At 44.4% G+C, this 21504-nt stretch overlaps 1 protein-coding gene across 18 annotated transcripts in view; it reads right to left on the bottom strand.

Annotated features, from left to right (window-relative positions):
* Positions 1 to 21504, bottom strand: part of QKI (QKI, KH domain containing RNA binding) — a 249315-nt gene that overhangs the window by 78021 nt on the left and 149790 nt on the right. For all 18 annotated transcript variants that reach the window (XR_012801028.1, XR_012801029.1, XR_012801030.1 and 15 more), the window contains one exon: positions 18763 to 18906. Coding sequence is in view for 15 of the 18 variants with exons in the window: in XM_075596719.1 (XP_075452834.1) it covers positions 18763 to 18906 (144 nt within the window). In the remaining 3 variants the exon portion in view is untranslated. The remainder of the gene's footprint in view (positions 1 to 18762; positions 18907 to 21504) is intronic.

Raw genomic sequence — 21504 nt, forward strand, 5'->3', positions numbered from 1 at the left:
GTGCATAGAAGCCACATCACTAGAACACTGTTTCCGGTGTATGATTACTCAACAGGAACATCTGGTAGTAACAACATGGATATTATGTCCATTTAGTTGTCTGAGTTTAGCGCTACTTTAGGTTTTAATTAGTTTTTTTTCTATATATCAATAAAACTTTATTATTTTGATTGACAATTAGTGAGTGTATCTATAGGGATTCTTTCCTTGTGTTACATTATATGTACACACAATTAAAGTATTTATTTATTTCAAAACTTATTTAAAATACACACACCACACACACAGTACCTCACTCGCTCACAGCATACACAAAAAGTGTGCGGCACATTCACGCACGTTCGCAAAGACACGCGCGCACGGCCGCACACACTATAGAACGGCCCCAGGTTACTTTAGCACACAAACAAGTCAGTTGGCTTCCAAATTCATTTCTGTTCATCCTTCCCGAGCATTTATCCTCCCCACTTAATCCATCATCATTGCAGGTCAACGTGATGATTATTTATGGGTATCTCCACAAATGAACTCAAATAACAGATTTGTGCCAAAACAATCATATTACACATCAAGGGTTTTTCAACAAACTAGATGAGAACAAATATTCCTAATATTCTACAGTTTATGTTAATTTGTTGTTGTTTTTTTACTCATGTTCTGTGGTGTAACACGATCGCCAAGTTAATTCATTCACAGCAGCAGCAGAGACCCCAGTTGTCATGGCAACGGCCAGATACGCAATATGCTTATCCCTGGAAGAAGTGTTAGACGGCGAAACGTACGTCATTTCTATGATGTCATTTCTCTGTCTACCTCCCTGGTCGGATAGTTCCCAGGGCCTCTCCGTAGCAGCACCAGTGACGGGAAAAGGTGCATCAGTTAACGGTCATCTACCTAGACTTTAGCGGCGAGCCTGTTAGAGCTCTTTCGCACATTCAGTGCGTTAATAGAGAATAATCAAGCATATCTCGTGTTTTTACTGTTATGAGCTCACCAGCGCACTTTGATGCTACATATTTCAGTGATTACCTGGGCTGTGTTGAGCATTCCCAATACAGTCTCACCAGATGTACTTGCCTTTCCCTAATTTACGGAGTACAGTTTCGGTTAATATATACAGCTAGTATTCTCAGTGTGTTCGGTTAGAGGGGTGAATCCCTTATATATGTAATCAAGACTGTCCACATTATCTTAGGCATTAACCAAGGGTTTGAGTGCATTATTATCATTTCCCCTAACCGTGCTGTTATATACTGGGGCATACTTACCATCCCCAGGCAGGAGACATGCGGTCCATCCATGGGTGCATAATTTTTTAGTCAGCATAAATAACAGTCACTCAAAGTGTGCATGACTATAGAAGTATTTCAACTTGGTATCATTGTGAGTGTTAATGTAGCTTTGTTTTATGGTACATGTATGTACATGGATATTAAAAAAGTTACTTTTTATTGAACCTTTATCATTTCCTCATACATTCTTTATATGAAGCAGGTGTGCACCACATACAGGACTTCTTTCATTATGTGCCTCTTTAAACACACCACTTGTGTTCATATCGAAACTCATTTGTCTTGTACCCATGCCTGAGGAAGCTGGACCCACGGCAAAACACGTTGCTCTATTCCACGGATCCATTTTGGCCAGTTGAGACCACCGTAGCTGTGCGTGCCATCTGCGTTCAAGGAGAAGTTTCAGTTCCAGTCCGGACAGAGTGACTTGAGCCGATCCGAGACGCGGTGGATGTGGACACAAGCTGCGATCATTACTGGGATTTTAAGTGTGAGTGTATTAGTTTCTATGCATTAAATGTTTTTTTACTCTGATCTAGTTCACGTTTTAGGCTCCATTAGACTGATGATGATCTGGGGACCCTGACTGAGCTCGATCTGAAGAGGGATCCCTAAAGAGGCAGCAGAGTGCAATCCAGCACACAGATAGCAAGTCAAAATACCTTGTCCATGCAGTTTACTTACACATGGCTGTGTAAGTACTGCATATATAATACCTTATTTACTCTATCACCTCCCCCCGCATCGCATTGCTTAAGGTGCACTACCTGTGGTGTACTAGTGAGCATTGCTCACCCCATGTGGGGTATTTGTGTTTGTATTCACATTGCGCTCCCCTTATTGTCTGTTTATTGTACCCATCCTGCAATTAATGGGATCAGAAACCCCATGTAGCGTACGAACAATTCAATGCCAGCAGCAACCGTGAAGGAAATAAGCTTAACAGAAGGACATTTGTGACAAAATTTGAGACACAATGAGCAGTAAATAAAAATGCCACTTGTGGGTACATCTGCAACGATGTCTCTCCCCATTATTTCCTAGCATACAAAGCTTCCACTGCAGCCAGGGATTCTTGGAAATGACACGCAAATTAGAACACAGTGTCACCCTTTGCTTCAAATCAAATTTTGACATTGCCTATAAAGCTTAGGCCGGCAGCATTACACAGCTTTTCAGCACAGCCCGGGTTAAAGACGTAATGAGGGTACCTACAGGTTTTGAGTATGTAATTTTCATGGAGTGCGTTAGAAAGTGATATTAACCTCTTAACCAAGATGATTTAAAGCAGCAATACAGGTCAACTTAAAAAATATATTTATATTTGTTTTACAGGATTGAAGCAGGGTATCTCCGGTGCTAAACACTTAATTTCAGCACCAGGGAACCCTTACTTCCACCGGCTCCCGCTATGGAGGTATCTCTGCAGAGTTTGAAGGTCCAAGTCACGCGGGACAATAGAAAGCCGCACAAGATGACGTCATGGCTTCCTGTTGGCCCGCGTGACATTTCAACACTGCGATTAGATTAGACCTCGTTTCTCTACCTGCAGGGCTACTGGAACCCCTACAGAGGTATCTATGGAAGCAGGGGGACCCCGGAGCCGAAATCAACAGTTCAGGTCAGAAGACCCCCGCTTTCCATCCTTTAATTAAGAAAAAAAAAAAATATATATATTTTATTTAAAGTTAACCTGTACTGTTGCTTTAACATTACATTTACAAAACAACAAGCACTATTGACAATTTGACTGGCAGTTTGACAAAACGACGAAGCTGTCGGGACATATGAATCTTTAAATAAAGTGCATTAAAAACATTTTTACCAAAAAAGGCAAGCATGTAGTAGTTCTGACTTGTGTTTGGAGGCTTTAAAGTGAGAATCTATTTACCGTAGAATTTATTTAAACGCAAGATGTACACATTTATATACGTGCATATTTTCGTGTGTCATTTGTGGTACATTCTTATGCTCTTCTCGCGTTACGGAAAAGACAAAGTCCAATACCATGCGCTCTCCTGCCTCATTTTGCCTCAGCTTTAAGTGATGAAGCATAACAAAACAACTCTGGTTTGCAGTTTATGGCAAAGACAATTCAAGGTCAAAGTAAGGCCGTCCTATAATTCAAAGTTCTCTCCTGCTGTGATGCTGATGCACCTCTGTCTACCTCATGCAGTGTTAGGGTGATAATCTTATATATTCTCCGGTATAAGGCTTTTTAAAAATCACTGAATTGGAAGCTAAGTGGCCATTTTCCATATTCTTGCTCTGCAAGTGCACATGCAGAGGATTAACCTCTTTGGTTTCAGACAGCCTGCGAAGAAATTGCAAACTTCCAACTTCTATTGCTGGCTATTCAGAGCAGATGCATCATCATCTCCAATTCTAAAATCGAATGGGGTAATGTCACAAAAGAATTAAGTGACTGTTGTGATCACTGGCTATTTTTAATACAATCGAAGCCTTTTATTCACGGTTTTAAATTTGACAGTTCGTTTGATAAGTTTACGAACGTGACATTTTGTTTTCTTATCCATCTAGTTACACAAATTTCATTTAAAATCACTAGCAAGCCAATGATATGGCTAGACTGCACTGGACAGAAAACATGCCTTTCAAAAGTCAATGTACTTCTGGTTCTCTCCCTAAAACTAAAAATATACCATGTGCTTATACCAAAATATAAAATATCCAGACAGCCCATTTCCTTTAGAAAACTGATGCAGACATGATATCCTGTTTTAATTATAACCAGACAACTACCCATCTCCTCCCCCACCCACTTCCCATCTTGGGGAGGAGGAAAGAACACAGATATATTACAGTATTGTGACAATATTTCACAGCAAAAAGACATTAGCCCAGCTAACTGGTGTCCAAGAGTACTGCAAACACCACCGGCCTTTTAATTACATACCAAATAAAGTTGAGTGTTTTTTAAAGCTGCATTTCAGTCTTTTTTTTTTTTTACTTCAATAGTTTCATGTGGGCAATCTCTAATTACCTAAAGAACAGCATGCTGCCGGTCAATTCGTTCTCCGTCTATTGATCGGCAAAGTTTGGCGACATCTTTAAATATGGGGAATGTAAATGGTTGCTATAGCAACAAGCATGCTTGTTAAAATAGAATACAAGAAAATATGTCTTTCAAAGTTGTTGTTTTTTAAACAGAAAATGCTAAAAGTATTTTTTCTTACTACAGAACTGATTTATTAAAAAAAATACACATGCAGGATATTGACTGAACTGCAGCTTTAATCGGAACCCTGCGATTAGGAACTATGAAACTCCTCCTAAAAATACCATGATCCTAACTTACATAGCATAGAAAATTACAAAATAACATTTAATAGCCTTTTTTTTTTTTTTTTTTAAATAGATCCAAACAATAAATGATACCTTGAACAGATATTACCAGATTATATTTTTTGGGGGTGAACCCTTTGGAAACAAGACAGACCATAAATAGTATTTGCAATTAACTAATTCCCAACGTTACAGTGAAAAATAGCACCGAGATAAATCTAGATAGAGTACACATTTGCACTAACTTACTATGTATACAATTGTGCCACTTTACATTCATAGATAAACATTATAACATATCTGGCTTTAAAGTGAGCTCAAAATTATCCATAGAGATCCCCTTCTTCCATAAATAACAGGAAAGTCTCGGATCTGCTCAGTAAGAAAAAAGCAAACACCTTCCGCCTTGAGTTTAAGCAAAAAAAACTATACATGATCAAATGAAGTGGTAACTGCAGAAGTACAGTTGCAATAGAGTAAATAATGTCATATCTGCCTTACTATTTAACATACCTCTACAAAGTTACATAGTAGATGAGGTTGGAAAAAGGACATATATCCATCAAGTTCAGGCTATGCTAAATTTAGACAGATACTTTAGCCTATATTTGTACGTACAGTATATTGATCCAGAATAAGGCAAACAAAAAACCACAGTGACACATTGTCATGATAATATCATGAGATATTATGTACAGGCATACCCCGCATTAACGTACGCAATGGGACCGGAGCATGTATGTAAAGCGAAAATGTACTTAAAGTGAAGCACTACCTTTTCCCCACTTATCAATGCATGTACTGTACTGCAATCGTCATATACGTGCATAACTGATGTAAATAAGACATGTGTAACAGGCTCTATAGTCTCCCCGCTTGCGTACAGCTTCGGTACAGGGTATTGCTGTTCAGGACGTGCTGACAGGCGCATGCGTGAGCTGCCATTTGCCTATTGAGCGGTGTACTTACTCGCGAGTGTACTTAAAGTGAGTGTCCTTAAAGCGGGGTATGCCTGTATTTTAATCCATCTGGTGGTTCCGGAGTAAATGTGATTGCAGTTTTACTAAAAAAAAAATGTAAAAAATCATATGTTGGGTTTGTAACAGGTCAGGACTTTTAACGGTTTGTGTTAGTCTTCAAAGAGGTTAATTGGGGGTGCCCATCGTGTATGGTCCATTAAATATGTGCCAGATGGGTTGCATGTTGCTGTTAGTCTCGAGAACAGGGCAGTTGTCTGACAGAGGTGGGAATAAAATATGGCTCCTATGACAAGGCATTCTCTGGAGGGTTCTGCAGGGTTGAGGGCGTATGGCTAAGAAAGTATTAAACCAAAAAAGTGTGTTTATTAAAAATGAGAATATCATGTGATGTCGTTATTTCCCCTGCATAATAAGAGTTACAAATCTGTAATCGTGTCATAGAATGGCATGTTCTGACATCACCCACTGCATGTTTCAGAGGTACTGCGGGGACAGATATTCATTTGTCACTCAGATTTAGTGGTAAGACGGTCATGGTTTGTCATGTGACTCACGTGTGCGTAATTATTACAGAATTGAAGTTATGAGTGCGGTTATATACTGAGGCACAATTCAAACATTGTTTGTAAAAGTTTTTTTTCCCCTCTGTCATAAAACTGTCAATCTCAGTTTATTTACGACGAGGGTGGGAGAAAGAATGTATTTAAGTAATAGCAATGTATTACAAAAATCAGATTTTCAACAGTGTTTAGACCAAACACGTGATAACTCAGTCTGTACCTGTGACCTCTCTGGGAGAAAACACATAGTAATGTATAGTTTATGTTATAACCTTTTTATTTTGAGAAACTTATGCATTATTGTAATTTTATGTTCTTGTAATCCTTTTTTCTGTAATCCAAGTACTGTATTTTTAAATATATATTAAAATGTTAAATTAAGTAATGCTTTGGGCTCTGAATAAACTGTTGCACGCTGTGGAGAAAATATTTACATTTTCGGACACTTTTTGCTACAATGGATGTGTGTGTTAAGTGCATAGTTTTTTTTTTGTATAATAAACAGGCACCTGGGACCCTGGCAAATATATAAATATTACATCTTATTTTTATTTGCATATCCCAGGTGGTGGCAGCGTATAGATATTATTGCAATGGAGTAAGGGGTTAATATTAACTCATTGGAGGTACCCTGCACAGGTTACAGGTGAGTTGGCTAGAGTAGCTGTGTGTATTAACCCCGATTGCATATTTAAGGCCACGGCCAGGGAAAGCTCAACCCGATTAAAATGCCTTATGGCAATGATTGCGGCCATACGCCAGCGGGATGGGGCACGTGGCGCGTAAAGAATCAAATACATTTTATTCTATGGTGCGCCGGCCGGGTCACGTGAGCGGTTCGCCCAATGAGGCTGAACCAGCTCTGTGACGTCACTGCCATGCCGCCGGTACACCCCCCTCCCCCACGTCTACTCAGGCCAAAAATCACTCCAACTAAAGGCACACGTCCACGGTCCCGAGCGCATACTCATTCTGGCTGCGGCCTCAGTCACGTACCCCCTTGTGTGCTGTTCATGACAGGTGATATATGGGGACGGATTATAGTGAGATGTTATTCATCTGAGGGACCTTTGCATAGGTGCAGGGTGGGGCAGCTTGCAAGCGGTGTATTAATCCTCGTCCTTTATCATAGATATTGTGCATTTGAGGGATCTTTGCGGCGGTGAAAAGTGGGACCGCTTGCGAGCGGAGTATTAGCGTTTGTCCCGTATGCAGTCACATGCTCACAGGGGTAACGTACATGACAATCTAATGATATCTCAAGGGAAAAAATAAATTCCTTCCTGACTCCAAATATTGGCATATCAGATTACTCCCTGGATCAACATCCTGTCTATGTATACGTATTTGGTATATCACTATAAACCAGGCCTGCACAACACGCGGCCCGCCTACACTCATTGTGCGGCCCGCGGCGGCTTTCCCCGTCCTTCTCCCGGTCGCGAGCCCCCCCCCCTCCTCTCCCGGTCGCGAGTCCCCCCCCCCCCTCCTCTCCCGCGAGCCGCAAACCCGCTCTCAGGACTGCACGAGTGTGCTAGTCCTGCCAGCTCCGTGAGGTGCAAGGTGGGGGGGGGGGGTGATTGGAGGTGCACGGTGGGGGGGAGGGCGATTGGAGGTGCAAGGTGGGGAGGGCGATTGGAGGTGCAAGGTGGGGAGGGCGATTGGAGGTGCAAGGTGGGGAGGGCGATTGGAGGTGCAAGGTGGGGAGGGCGATTGGAGGTGCAAGGTGGGGAGGGCGATTGGAGGTGGTGGGGAGGGCGATTGGAGGTGGTGGGGAGGGTGATTGGAGGTGTAGGGGGGAGAGTGATTGGAGGTGTAGGGGGAGAGTGATTGGAGGTGTAGGGGGGAGAGTGATTGGAGGTGTAGGGGGGAGAGTGATGTGAGGTGCAGGGGGGGAGAGTGATGTGAGGTGCAGGGGGGGAAGAGTGATGTGAGGTGCAGGGCGGGAGAGTGATGTGAGGTGCAGGGGGGGAGAGTGATGTGAGGTGCAGGGGGGGGGGAGAGTGATGTGAGGTGCAGGGGGGGGAGAGTGATGTGAGGTGCAGGGGGGAGAGTGAGTTGAGGTGCATGGGGGGAGAGTGAGTTGAGGTGCATGGGGGGAGAGTGATGTGAGGTGCATGGGGGGAGAGTGACGTGAGGTGCAGGGGGGGAGAGTGACGTGAGGTGCAGGGGGGGAGAGTGACGTGAGGTGCAGGGGGGGAGAGTGACGTGAGGTGCAGGGGGGGAGAGTGATGTGAGGTGCAGGGGGGGAGAGTGATGTGAGGTGCAGGGGGGGAGAGTGACGTGAGGTGCAGGGGGGAGAGTGACGTGAGGTGCAGGGGGGAGAGTGACGTGAGGTGCAGGGGGGGAGTGACGTGAGGTGCAGGGGGGAGAGTGATGTGAGGTGCAGGGGGGAGAGTGATGTGAGGTGCAGGGGGGAGAGTGATGTGAGGTGCAGGGGGGAGAGTGATGTGAGGTGCAGGGGGGGAGAGTGGTGTGAGGTGCAGGGGGGAGAGTGATGTGAGGTGCAGGGGGGAGAGTGATGTGAGGTGCAGGGGGGAGAGTGATGTGAGGTGCAGGGGGGAGAGTGATGTGAGGTGCAGGGGGGAGAGTGATGTGAGGTGCACAGGGGAGAAGGATGTGAGGTGCAGGGGGGGGGTGTGTGTGGTGTGCAGGGGGGTATTGTGTGTTTGATGTGGAGGGGGAGTATTATGTGTGTGGGTGAGGGGGAGAGATGGGGGTATGAGAGATAGATGGGGAGTATCGCAAAGGTTGATAGTGAGGGGTTCTGGGGGAGATATGAGGATGATGATGAGGGGTGCTGGGGGAGATATATGAGGATGATGATGATGAGAGGTGCTGGAAGAGAGATGATGATGATGGTGGTGATGATGATGATTTTACCCGTACGGCCCCAATTTTTTTTTTGCTTGGAGCAGTTCGGCCCTTCTCGCTTTACGAGTTTTGCAGGCCTGCTATAAACCATTCCATTATTTAAAAAAAAAAGTTTGTTTATCCCCTATAAATAAAACCCTGTATAATGAAATATAGAGTTTACTGCCTTGAATATGGTACACAATACTCCGCCACATGACAGAGGCATCACAGTATGTAGTTACAGAGTAGAGGTTGAAAAAAGACATGCGTCCATCAAGTTCCACCTATGCTAAATTTAGATGACAGATACTTTATCCTACATCCATACTTACAGTATATTGATCCAGAGGAAGGCAAACACAAAACCCCAGTGACATATCATCCAATGATATCGCTTATGGGGAAAAATAAATTCCTTCCTGACGCCAATAATTGGCAATCAGATTACTCCCTGGATCAATATCCTTCCCATGCTTACTTAATTGGTATATCCCTGTACAGTATACCTTTCGTTTTTAAAAACATGTCCAACTTTTTTTTTTATTCGTAAGCCATATATACTTTATGCAAATCTTATGCCTACAAAATCTCCAATATGCACGTTAAAAAATAAAACAAAACAAACTCTGCCCACTAAGAAGATCCTTTATGAGATATGTGTACTGTATTTGTTGTTTCTGTAGAAAACAAAATCAGAGGTAATATTTTTTTGTGGTTGTGGGGTGGGATAACAACACTTCTAACAAAATAAATATACCCTGCAGCGGAATTAAAAATGCTCAATATAAACTCAACAATTAATTTGTACTGTATATTCCCTACTTCAAACAGTAAAAACACTGTGTACATCTATAAACTATCTAGTTAATTTGCCGTCAAGCCCCGGGGGTATAAATGTACTAATTTTCATAATTTCAGATGTAGCTTCTTAGGCTAAAGTGGAAAAAAGCACTACTCTGTCTCAAACACAATGATAGGACTGCATCTTAAGATTCATAAAGGGGACTCAACATACAGGATAAAATATATCTGTGAAGTAGAGAAATGTACGGTCCATTAGAATGAAATTGAATTTATTTTGGAGAAAAACAATATTTAGTGGCCGGTTGCTTTAATCGCTAGAGAGCCTACATTTCATAAACTTGAAGCATTGCGCTGTGCAATGCAGACAGAATGTATCATAATACTACTACTGCTGCAGCACAACAGTTAATTACAACATGCATAATGAGAAGTGGTATGTGCACCACACTACATTTAATCTAATCTAGTGAAATGATCTGATCAGAGTCTAAATGTAGCACACACCAACAGTGCTCTTAATGCCAGGGTATAAACTCATGCTTTACCTCCCACGTATATATTTTGCTGGCAGGCACACAATATGCCCAAACGTTTTAGCTGCTGCTTTTGCAACGTCTCTTCAAGACAGAAAATCATATGCTTCAGCTTAGAGTAAACAGCAAGCTGAAAAGCATTCAACTGCTAATCACCCTTCAACATGGGATGAGAAGGGGACAGGCAGATCAAGATAAACAACGCAGAATGCAGATCACAAGGTTTGCATTAAAAGTCTCTGCGTTTACAGGAAGAGGTGAAGTTCCCACCCTTCAAAATGACTACTCTGCAGCGTATAGTGGCCTAGTATCCAAAAATGCTGCAACCTGCTCACTTTCAGTCCCATATCTCTTAGAAATTAAAATGGAACTGCTCAATATCTTTTGCCTAAAGCCCATCACACGTAACACTTATTAAAAGAATTCGGAAAGTTTAATACAAACTCCACAATTCATTATTTAGATGGTATTTGGTAGGATCAAAAGGATGATTTGTAGGTGTGTGTGCTGGGGACATTGAGCACTATAAGGGTCTAAATGACAATTCTCTAATGAACCCTATTAGCTAAATAAGTGTATTGGACCATCTCAACCGGTGCGCAAACTGGGGGGGCGCAAGATTATATTTAAGCTCTGTGCAGAGGCTGCTACTCTGTCAGAGGGGACTTGCTGCGGGGCCTTCCCTGCACACAGACAAGCCCTCCTCCTCCTGTCAGTTACCCGCCCGTTTTCACCAGCACATGGGGGGACCTGAGCAGGCTTAGTTACTCCCTCCCTCCACCCACCAGGTAGGTGTGTGTGTGTGTGTGTGTGTGTGTGTGTGTGTGTGTGTGTGTAGGGGGGGAGGGGGGTTGAGTGTGTGTGGGGGGAGGTTGTGTGTGTGTGTGAGGGGGGTTGAGTGTGTGTGTGGGGTTGAATGTGTGTGGGATTGTGTGTGTGTGGGGGGTTGTGTGGGGGGGGGGGGGGTGTGTGGGGGGGGTTGTGTGTAAAAAAAAAGTGTAAACACTTCACCACTCGTGCTTGCAAAATTATGCAGGACACCCTGTGCTCATACTTGGAGAGTTGGTGATGTCACCACTCTCAGCGGCAGCGTGGACGCAGCCTAATTTTGCAAGAGCTAACTGTTGTAAGTATTTAGACTGTGCTTATAGTGCCGGCGACACGATGTCGCCTGAAAACAAATGCATTGTCGCCGCCGCCGCGTGCGATTATAGTAATCGCGACGGGGCGACGCGATTTTTTGAAGCCGTCCAATCCAAGCCGAACCAATCAATGGCCTTGTCGCCCGCACCGCCACAAAGCGAAATACAACTTTTGCTAGCGGCGACGGATGACGTCACGCGTCTCCGTCGCGGGCACTATACGCGCGGCCTTAGACATATTTGTATTTACTTTGTATACCGTTTAATAAAGGGGTTTTTTTTTTCATGTGATTTTGATTACATCAGACAGGGGGGCCCGAGAAATGTCATGGATAAAAAGGGGGGCTCGGCATAAAAAGTTTGCTCACCCCTGGACTATCTTATCCACAAGTTTTGAAGATCATTGTGCCTAAAATAACTGTCTACTGAACACGTTGGTAAGAGTTCAATACACACTGTATTTTAGTTTAACAATGTAAAGCTAAGTCTGTAAAACCATGTTTTCAGATTTTGTAAAAATATTTGCAGTGTGCTGGTTTCTTTCCAGTGCCTTGAATGGTTAACAATTTATAGACACTTTATACTATGCTATTATACCCTATATTTTTATAGCCTAAATCTCTTCAAAGAATACACTTTCAAGTCCTCCAAAGCAGCAGCTCAATCTCACTGTGTTGATACATTAATCTGTAGGTGTGTGAGCTCTAATTTCACATTTCTACCATCAGTGAAATACTATAGTGTCATGTCTATATTGCTGGGATAGAAAAGAAATTGGCTCTCTTTCTCACACACCGAAACAGAAAAGCTGAAAAGAAAAAACAATTTAGCAGATGTCACCGTTTTAGGCTTATGGACAAAGTATAGCATTAGAACTGGAGATTGAATGTAGGTCTGAATGAAAATGTGTCATCTGAAACGTCTATGTACTTTCCTCATAAAAAAAATACAAATAAAAAAAAATAGCGCGACTAACAGATTTTATTCTATTTGTTTTGACTTTACGCAGCCATTTAAAATCAAACAGTAACCCTTTCCAGGAATGGATCGGTTAACTTTGAGAAATATATGGATAAAAAAAAAAAAAAAAAGTGCAAAAATGTATAATCTGTAATTCTATTGATTCTACAACGTAATCCAATTCATTCAGGCAAAGATATTACAGCATCTTGTAATTAGGGTTGCCAGGTGTCCAGTATTGAACCGGACTGTTCTGTATTTAGACACTGTCCAGTAAAATTTGAGGTAATACTGGACATGGATGTTTTCAGTATTACATCTCGAGGTGTGTGACCTGATCAGCTTGGGGTGCCGCGGGATTTCCCTGAGCGGGGAGAGAACAAGGCTGTTGCTAGGGGGCTGAGCAGCTTCCTTCATCCTGATTAGCTGAATTATCCAGCAGCAGGCAATCATGAGGAGGTGTCATGAGCGTGGGGTGGGATCAAGAACAGCATGGAGTGGTGAGAGTCGAGCACGTTGCATCTTTCACCACTGCGTCCAGTATCTTTGGAGAAGCCAGCTGGCAACCCTGGCAGCGATTCTGTGTGTGCGCGCGCCTCTGCGTGAGTTTGTGTGACTGCGCTTTGTTTTTAAAAGTTTTTAATTTTCCATTCATTTGAAAAAGTTTTCTTCAGGTCAGAGGACCCTGCAGCACAATGTATGGAGATGCCACATGCCAGCAGAGGTGCGCGCATCAGTAGAACATGTGGGGTTGTGTCCATCCAGCGCTGCCTTACTCCTCCTGGTAGAAGCTGGCAACACTGACAGCCTTGAGTGCCAGCAGTGACGTCACTTCTGTCACCACTGACTTCCGTCCCCATCAACTCTATTCACTGCCATGGAATTTTGCTGATGTGGTAGGTGCCGCTAAATAAGTTTCACTTCAAAAGTATATAAATAGTATAGTATTATGACGATTATGACCATCCTCCTGTTATGTTTTCAGTTATACTGAAAGATTTATACTGAAATTACTTTATTCCTAGAACACTTGCTAGACATGGGTAAGTATTAAACAAACTTATTTCTTTAACATGACAGTCGTTACTGATTTGCACAGAAGCTGCGTAGAGCTGTGTATCTGCCACTACAGCAGGTTAGAACTCCTAAGATGGCTGCCATGTCCCTTGTTTACTTCAGTCCATTCTCTTAAGGATACAGTACTTGCTTTTACTGTTTAAGGCTAGACACTATACCTCCTGCAGCTGAATTAATTGTGTGTATCTTTAGAGCGCCTCTGCATTAAACTAAAGTCAAGCGCATAACTCAACTGGGAAAAAAAACATTGTAAATCTTAAGGCTCTGACAATGGTAGTTTGAAAGGTTTAGGATGGAAAATATCGAGAGAAATTTAAGGTCAGTTGGGCCTTTTAAAGGCTGCATTTGTACTTCGCATAACCTTTGTGTCATGGTTAGTGATAACGGAACACTTGGGGGGGTTATTCATTAAGCCGTAATAATGCCGATCGGGAAACTATTGTACGGGAACTCCCATTGACTTCAATAGGCGTTTCAATGTAATAGTGCGCTAATCCTCACTATCGTGGTTGGATGAATAAGCCCCATAAAAAACACTTGCAGCGCTTGACAAAGCTCAACATTTCTTAAATATTTTATTCATTTAATTTTTAGGTTTAAAGAAGCACTCTTGGGTACACATGCGCAACCCCAAGAGCTGGACCGTGTTGATTTCAGCTCCAGGGACCCCATACTTTCCAAAATACTTAATACTTACCTCCGTAGGGGGTGCAGGTATATATCTCTGCTGTTTAAATATCCTGCTTCACATGGACCCATAGGAAGCTGAAAGGGATGACGTCACAGCTTCATATTGCAAGATATTTAAGCCGCCATTATGTTAGCCCAAACTATCACAGCAAGAGCATGACCAGCACCCCCTTCTGAGTTGTTACTTGGGAAGCAGGGGGCTCCCGGAGCTGAAACCTATGTGGTTCAGCTCCAGAGACCCCCTGCTTCAAGCCCATAAAAAAAGGGATTCCCAGGAGTGCTGCTTTAAGTTCAGTTTCATACATATTTACAAAAAATTCTGAATGCTCCAATACCAAATTCAGAAGTATCTGTGGAAACTATTCATTAGGATAACATTCTTATAGCAAGCTTTTGGAAATAAACCCTTTCATGCCCCATGACATTTTCATACACAACTGAAATGGCACGTGTGCTACTCTACTTTTTTCTTATTAATTTTTAAACAGAAAAAAAAAGGAGGCATTTTGTCAAGCAACAGAGGCAGAAAACAAAATACCCAGACAAAACTCTTAAGAATTCCAGTTAAAATGATAGTGCCAAGAGTACTGTTTGGAAGACAGAACTGCTTACATAAACATTACACAGAATTGGTTGATAGGCCTGCGGCCCATGAGACATTTTACACCACACAGTGTAGGAAAAAATATCACCTGAAGCTCCTTTTAGCTGATATATATCCACTGAACCTGAACATGCTGCTTCAAAAATGCAGCATTACTTTAACGGCTTGCTCTAGGCCTATTTGAAATTCTGTACTATCCTTCACACTGCTGTTTAAAGGGTCTTTAGTTTCAAAAGGCTGTAGGAATGTACATTATCGCACAGACAGAAGCAGAATGGCCGATCAATAAGATCTGACTTCAGAGTTGGTCTGTGGTGTATAGTCACTGCACATACAATGACCTTTGCATCTGGTAGAAACAGCGCAGCTATTTACACAAAGCGCTTTATTTAATCGCAGACCGAACGCCACAGATTGGGTGCAGGAATGACATGCTCCCCACTCAAGTATAAGGTCTGTGGTGGGACAAAGCAACAATGCCACCTACATTCTGATTCCAAAGTGGCGGCAAACCAAGATGCTCTATGCATTAGCATACAATTCACAGCACATGGACCATGAATATTTGCCATAGGTTGATCTTCGAATATTAAAACTGAATTTTGTACGTCTCTGACTCCCTGCAGCCCAACAAGAATAGGCGCACTGGAGACCTTGTACTGGTAGCCGCAGCAAAGGCAGGCACCTGCTGACATGTCTTGTAGCAATAGTTTTTTTTTTTTTTTTTTTAAATCAGCCTTATATTTGATTGCAAAGTTCGAGGAAATCTACCTACATGTTCACTTCAGTCAGCTTGGAACTTGTATAAGCAGACTTTAGCAGCAAACAATGGATGAAAACACACTGCTGTGTCTTAGGCTTTGCCTAAAGTGCCGCCGACTGCGACACGATGGGTGACGTCAACCGTCGCCAACGGCGAAAGTTATGTTTCGCCGGTCAGCGGCATCGCGGGATTCCCGCAATTTGATTTGTTAAAAAAATAAAATTCTACCAGCGTCAAGTTTTCGCAACGGCGACGTCGCGTGCACTATAAGCGCACGCGGCGGCGGTAATGCTTTTGGGCGCCGTCGCCGGCACTATAAGCACGGCCTTAGGCTGAGAGGCAATTGACTGCTACCTGCGGTCTGTAGGGAGCGGGAGTGGGCGTGGTTTGAGTGGAGGGTCCGTACGTCCGTTCCCTCCCCCCCCCGAAAGGTGTGCATGAGCCCGGAGATACGAAACCCACGACAAACACACAGCTTCCCTCCCGCAGCTCCTTCCCTGCTCCCCTCCACTAACACACAGGCACCCACACCGGCACCTACACAGGCACCCACACCCACACAAGAACACACAGGAACACCCACACAGGCACACACCCACACACCCACACACAAACCCACAGGCACCCACACACACCCACACACACACCCACACGCACACCCACACGCACCCACACACAGGCACCCGCACACGCACCCACACACAGGCACCCGCACACGCACCCACACACAGGCACCCGCACACACACACACAGGCACCCACACACACACACACAGGCACCCGCACACACACACACACACAGGCACCCGCACACACACACACACAGGCACCCACACAGGCACAGGCACCCACACAGGCACAGGCACCCACACAGGAACAGGCACCCACACAGGCACAGGCACCCACACAGGCACAGGCACCCACACACGCACAGGCACCCACCCACACAGGCACAGGCACCCACACACGCACAGGCACCCACACACGCACAGGCACCCACACACGCACAGGCACCCACACACGCACAGGCACCCACACACGCACAGGCACCCACACACACACAGGCACCCACACACACACACACGCACTCACACCCCCACACGCACATGCACTCACACACCCACACCCACACACACACACACACTCTCTCTCTCTCTCACACACAGGCACTCTCTCTCTCTCACACACAGGCACTCTCTCTCTCACACACAGGCACTCTCTCTCTCTCACACACAGGCACTCTCTCTCTCTCACACACAGGCACTCTCTCTCTCTCTCACACACAGGCACTCTCTCTCTCTCACACACAGGCACTCTCTCTCTCTCACACACAGGCACTCTCTCTCTCTCACACACAGGCACTCTCTCTCTCTCACACACACAGGCACTCTCTCTCTCTCACACACAGGCACTCTCTCTCTCTCACACACAGGCACTCTCTCTCTCTCACACACAGGCACTCTCTCTCTCTCACACACAGGCACTCTCTCTCTCTCACACACAGGCACTCTCTCTCTCTCACACACAGGCACTCTCTCTCTCTCACACACAGGCACTCTCTCTCTCTCACACACAGGCACTCTCTCTCTCTCACACACAGGCACTCTCTCTCTCACACACAGGCACTCTCTCTCTCTCACACACAGGCACTCTCTCTCTCTCACACACAGGCACTCTCTCTCTCTCACACACAGGCACTCTCTCTCTCTCACACACAGGCACTCTCTCTCTCACACACAGGCACTCTCTCTCTCTCACACACAGGCACTCTCTCTCTCTCACACACAGGCACTCTCTCTCTCTCACTCACAGGCACTCTCTCTCTCACTCACAGGCACTCTCTCTCTCTCACTCACAGGCACTCTCTCTCTCACTCACAGGCACTCTCTCTCTCACTCACAGGCACTCTCTCTCTCACTCACAGGCACTCTCTCTCACTCACAGGCACTCTCTCTCTCACACAGGCACTCTCTCTCTCACACAGGCACTCTCTCTCTCACACAGGCACTCTCTCTCTCACACACAGACACACACGCACGCGCACACACATAAGGCACGCACGCACTCGCACGCACACACGCACGCACACACGCACGCACACACTCACGCACTCACACAGGCACCCACACAGGCACTCACACAGGCACCCACACAGGCACTCACACAGGCACTCACACAGGCACTCACACAGGCACTCACACAGGCACTCACACAGGCACTCACACAGGCACTCACACAGGCACTCACACAGGCACTCACACAGGCACTCACACAGAGGCACAAATCGGAACTGGGGGGGGGGGTCAAAGCAAGGGGGGGAAAAGAGAACGGGGGGGGGATCGGAGCAGATATCATGACAGACCCTTATGAGCTTTATAGATTCAGCAGGTTTTGCACAACAAAGTTACAATGTGGCAACAAATGCGGTGATGATAATTTTCTACACAATCAGCTGCAGAGTGAGAAGTATGCAAATGTTTGGTTTAATTATCTGACAGTACTGGAACCTGAATAAATCAACACACACACACACACACACACACACACACACACACACACACACACACACACACACACACACACACACACACACACACACACACACACACTTTTCCCCCGCAGCTCCTTCCCTGGTCCCCTCCCAAGCCGCCTCCCTTCCGTATCTCCTTCCCTCACTGGCTGACTGTCTAGCATCGGCCGGCTGACGTGTCACAGCACGCAGTGAGAAGGAGCCAGCGGGGACCTCCAGACTGGAGGAAAGGGGCTGGTGGCCCGCTGCCGCGCGCGCCGCCGGACACAGTTGGACCAAAGCCTTAGACCAAGTCCCTGCTGGCTGCTGGAGCGCCCCTCAATGGTGCCGGGTCCGGTGCAAGGTCCGTTTTTCCTGCAAACAGGAAAATTGTGAGCAGAACTAGCAACAGAGCGCTAGGCCACGCTCCCCCGGCGGGTCAGCCAATGAGGGCAAACATGCCGGGTGATGTCATGGCCGCGCTCACCGTCACGCCCCCCCCTGTAGCTCACTGTAGACCGGGGAACTCTGCTGCAAGCGCCGGCAGCCTGGCAGGCGCGCGTACAGCGCAGACAGCAGGCCGTAGCCTTACTAGTGCTGGGACTGCATGACCACCTTCAACAGTCAAACATTTGTGTTTAATTCTCACAGCAAAACAATAAATCATTTTAAAAAGTGTTTACTTACTGCTGGTACCAGGAGCTTTTTCACCTCCTCCACGGCTCTCTTCAGCTTAACTTCTGCTCTGTTCTGAGCATCTTCCACAGTGATTAACACATGGAGGTCTTCATTCAGATGCTCCCAGTTGGGCTTGCCTCTGTTTTGTTCCTCCTACATACAAGAAGACAGAACATTAGAAATGCACTGCACAAATTCCTTTGTTTACATTTGATTTCACATAACTGTACAACTCCCAAAACAAATTAAATGCACCATCAGGAGTAGTCGCTAAGCAACTTAACTTTTTCAGTGCAAAGGAAAGACCAAAATACTGCTTGGCAATGAGCTGTAAAGTCCCAGTTGTCAGCAAAAGGTGGCCAGTGCTACAATTACTGTCCCATTCTATAGAAGCCAAAATAGATATTACAAAAACCTCAGTTAAGAATTATGCATACCATTTAAAAACAAAAATGAGAGGATGTTAAATCAGGCGACATTAACTAATATCTAACTAAACAAATAAAATGCTATGAAATGGGCTTTGCTAAACACCTACATTTATATAGGTTTAAATGATAAAATGAAGAATCCCAGCCTTATTTCTCACTATATAATACAGGACGTTCCTGATAAAAACTATCCTTACAGCAATGTCTTCTCTCTCACTGCCTGCATCATCCTGATTTACAAATAATTACCATGGGATGAGCCATAAATGTCATCCCTGTTAACACTGTTCTTGTCCTATTTTGCATCCAATCCTGGTTGAAAATAACCTGTATATAGCACAATATGCCTCATTGGCAGGGGTACATTTAATCATGGAAAACACCGCAAGACCATTGAAACCCGTCATGCTCCACTCTTGGTTATCAGCTACACTCTAATAAAATACTTTAATGAAGGTTCTCCATTACAAATCATAATTTAATTAAAAGTGTTACCATTAGGTCTAAATCCACGTTTTTTTATTTTTATTTTTTTAAATCAACTGCTTGGCAAATTGCAATACTATATATTCAACTGAAGCTTTCTTTTAGGATAGTCTGCAAGAGGAAGAACAAAAGGTTTTTTTTTACAAAAATGTAGCATGACAGACAAGGCTTTATATTAAAATAGCAACACCTACGTTGGGTTAAAACAAGGAGGGGGGAGCAAGCAGCTCAGGCTGAGAACAGCAGAGAAAGTGATGTGGGACATTATAGTTCTTGTCTTGTACTTTAAGAAATGACAACTTATTGCAGGTATCTCAGAATTTACTTTAATTTGTATAACATTTTTCTACATTCCACTGTAGCATTAAAAAAAATTGACTGTTCTTGGAACCAGAGTCCATATTAAAAATAACCAATAATGCACATCAACACATTCCTTATTCTTTAGATTTAAAACTACCTCAAAATAGTACAAACAATAGTCAATGACCCCGAGAGGTACAAAAGCTTGCAATCGGTCAACTACTTATTGGTCCAATAAAAGTTATCATACCACCTACTTACTCCCTCTCTCCCTCCTTTATTACTACATGGAAGAAAGGACCAACACGGCTACCCACCCTTCTTTGCAAACACTAGTTAAGCAATACTAAAAACAAGGTATCGGTTAGGTCTGAGACAATAGATAGAATACAAATTATATATTCCCACAGATCAATGTGCTTTGATTGCCATTTTAGAATTTAGTTGGCGAAAAAAAACAAATACCCTAAGAAGCCTATCTAAATTGTATTTGAAGAACTAAAAATAATGTTTATTTGCAATATAAAAAAAATGGCCAACAGAGCAATTTTCCCCTCTGCTGCAAACAAGTGCTGAGGACATCTGGTAGTAGTTTGAGCCATGAACATCTGTATTGTTCCATTATGCCAACATATACGAGAGATTGTCAGAAGACTTCTCCCTAATTTAACCTGAACACTGTTACGGTGCCAATCTAAGGTACTACTTACTCTTACACTGGGATTCACCAAGCACTGATGCTGGGTATTGCATACCGATCTGGGGTCGACTGAGATTGACTGGACAGTGCACATCTGATTGGGATGTGATCCCACACATCGGCGCTTAGTGAACCCCCTTTAAATTATCTGAAAGTGGTTCTCTCACAAAAAAAAACCAAAAAAAAAATCAAAACAGGATCTACTGCCCAATTATATTTCTTATTTTGGTGCAGTGTCTGACATGTAGAAATAGCCAGTAACACTTCCTTCAAAAGTCTATGATCATGTACAACAATCCAGAACAGATTACACTGAATGCAGCCTACCAAGGATTTTGTATTGAGCCGAGTTGATCATTATACTAAAAGATGAATATATATATTGGCTTGTTTACCAAGTTCCCTAAAACTCCACAATAAAGACCTAAGGCCTTGGACCTGGTGCGCCCGGTGGCGCGGGCGGCCACACGCGAGTTCCCCACCAGCAGGGGAATCCTCCCGAGCCGTTCCCGGTCCCCCCTGGCTGCACAGCTCACTACACGCTGTGACGCGTCAGGCGCTACGGGATACAAGAGAATGGTGATCCCTAGCGTTGACGCGTCACGTGGTGTGGCTGTGAGCCAATGAGGAGGGAGGTTTCGGGAGGAGGAGAGGCTTCAGGGAGCGGGGAGGAGTGTGGAGTGAAAGCAGCGTGAGTGCCTGTATGTGTGTGTGTATGTGTGTGCCTGTGTGTGCGCGTATATGAGTGCCTGCGTGTGTGTGGAGTGTGTGTGTGTGGAGTGTGTGTGTGTGGTGTGTGGTGGCGTGTGTGTGTATGAGTGTGTGTGTGTG

Source organism: Ascaphus truei, chromosome 4 (genome assembly GCF_040206685.1).
Source record: "Ascaphus truei isolate aAscTru1 chromosome 4, aAscTru1.hap1, whole genome shotgun sequence".
Classification (NCBI taxonomy): Eukaryota; Metazoa; Chordata; class Amphibia; order Anura; family Ascaphidae; genus Ascaphus; species Ascaphus truei.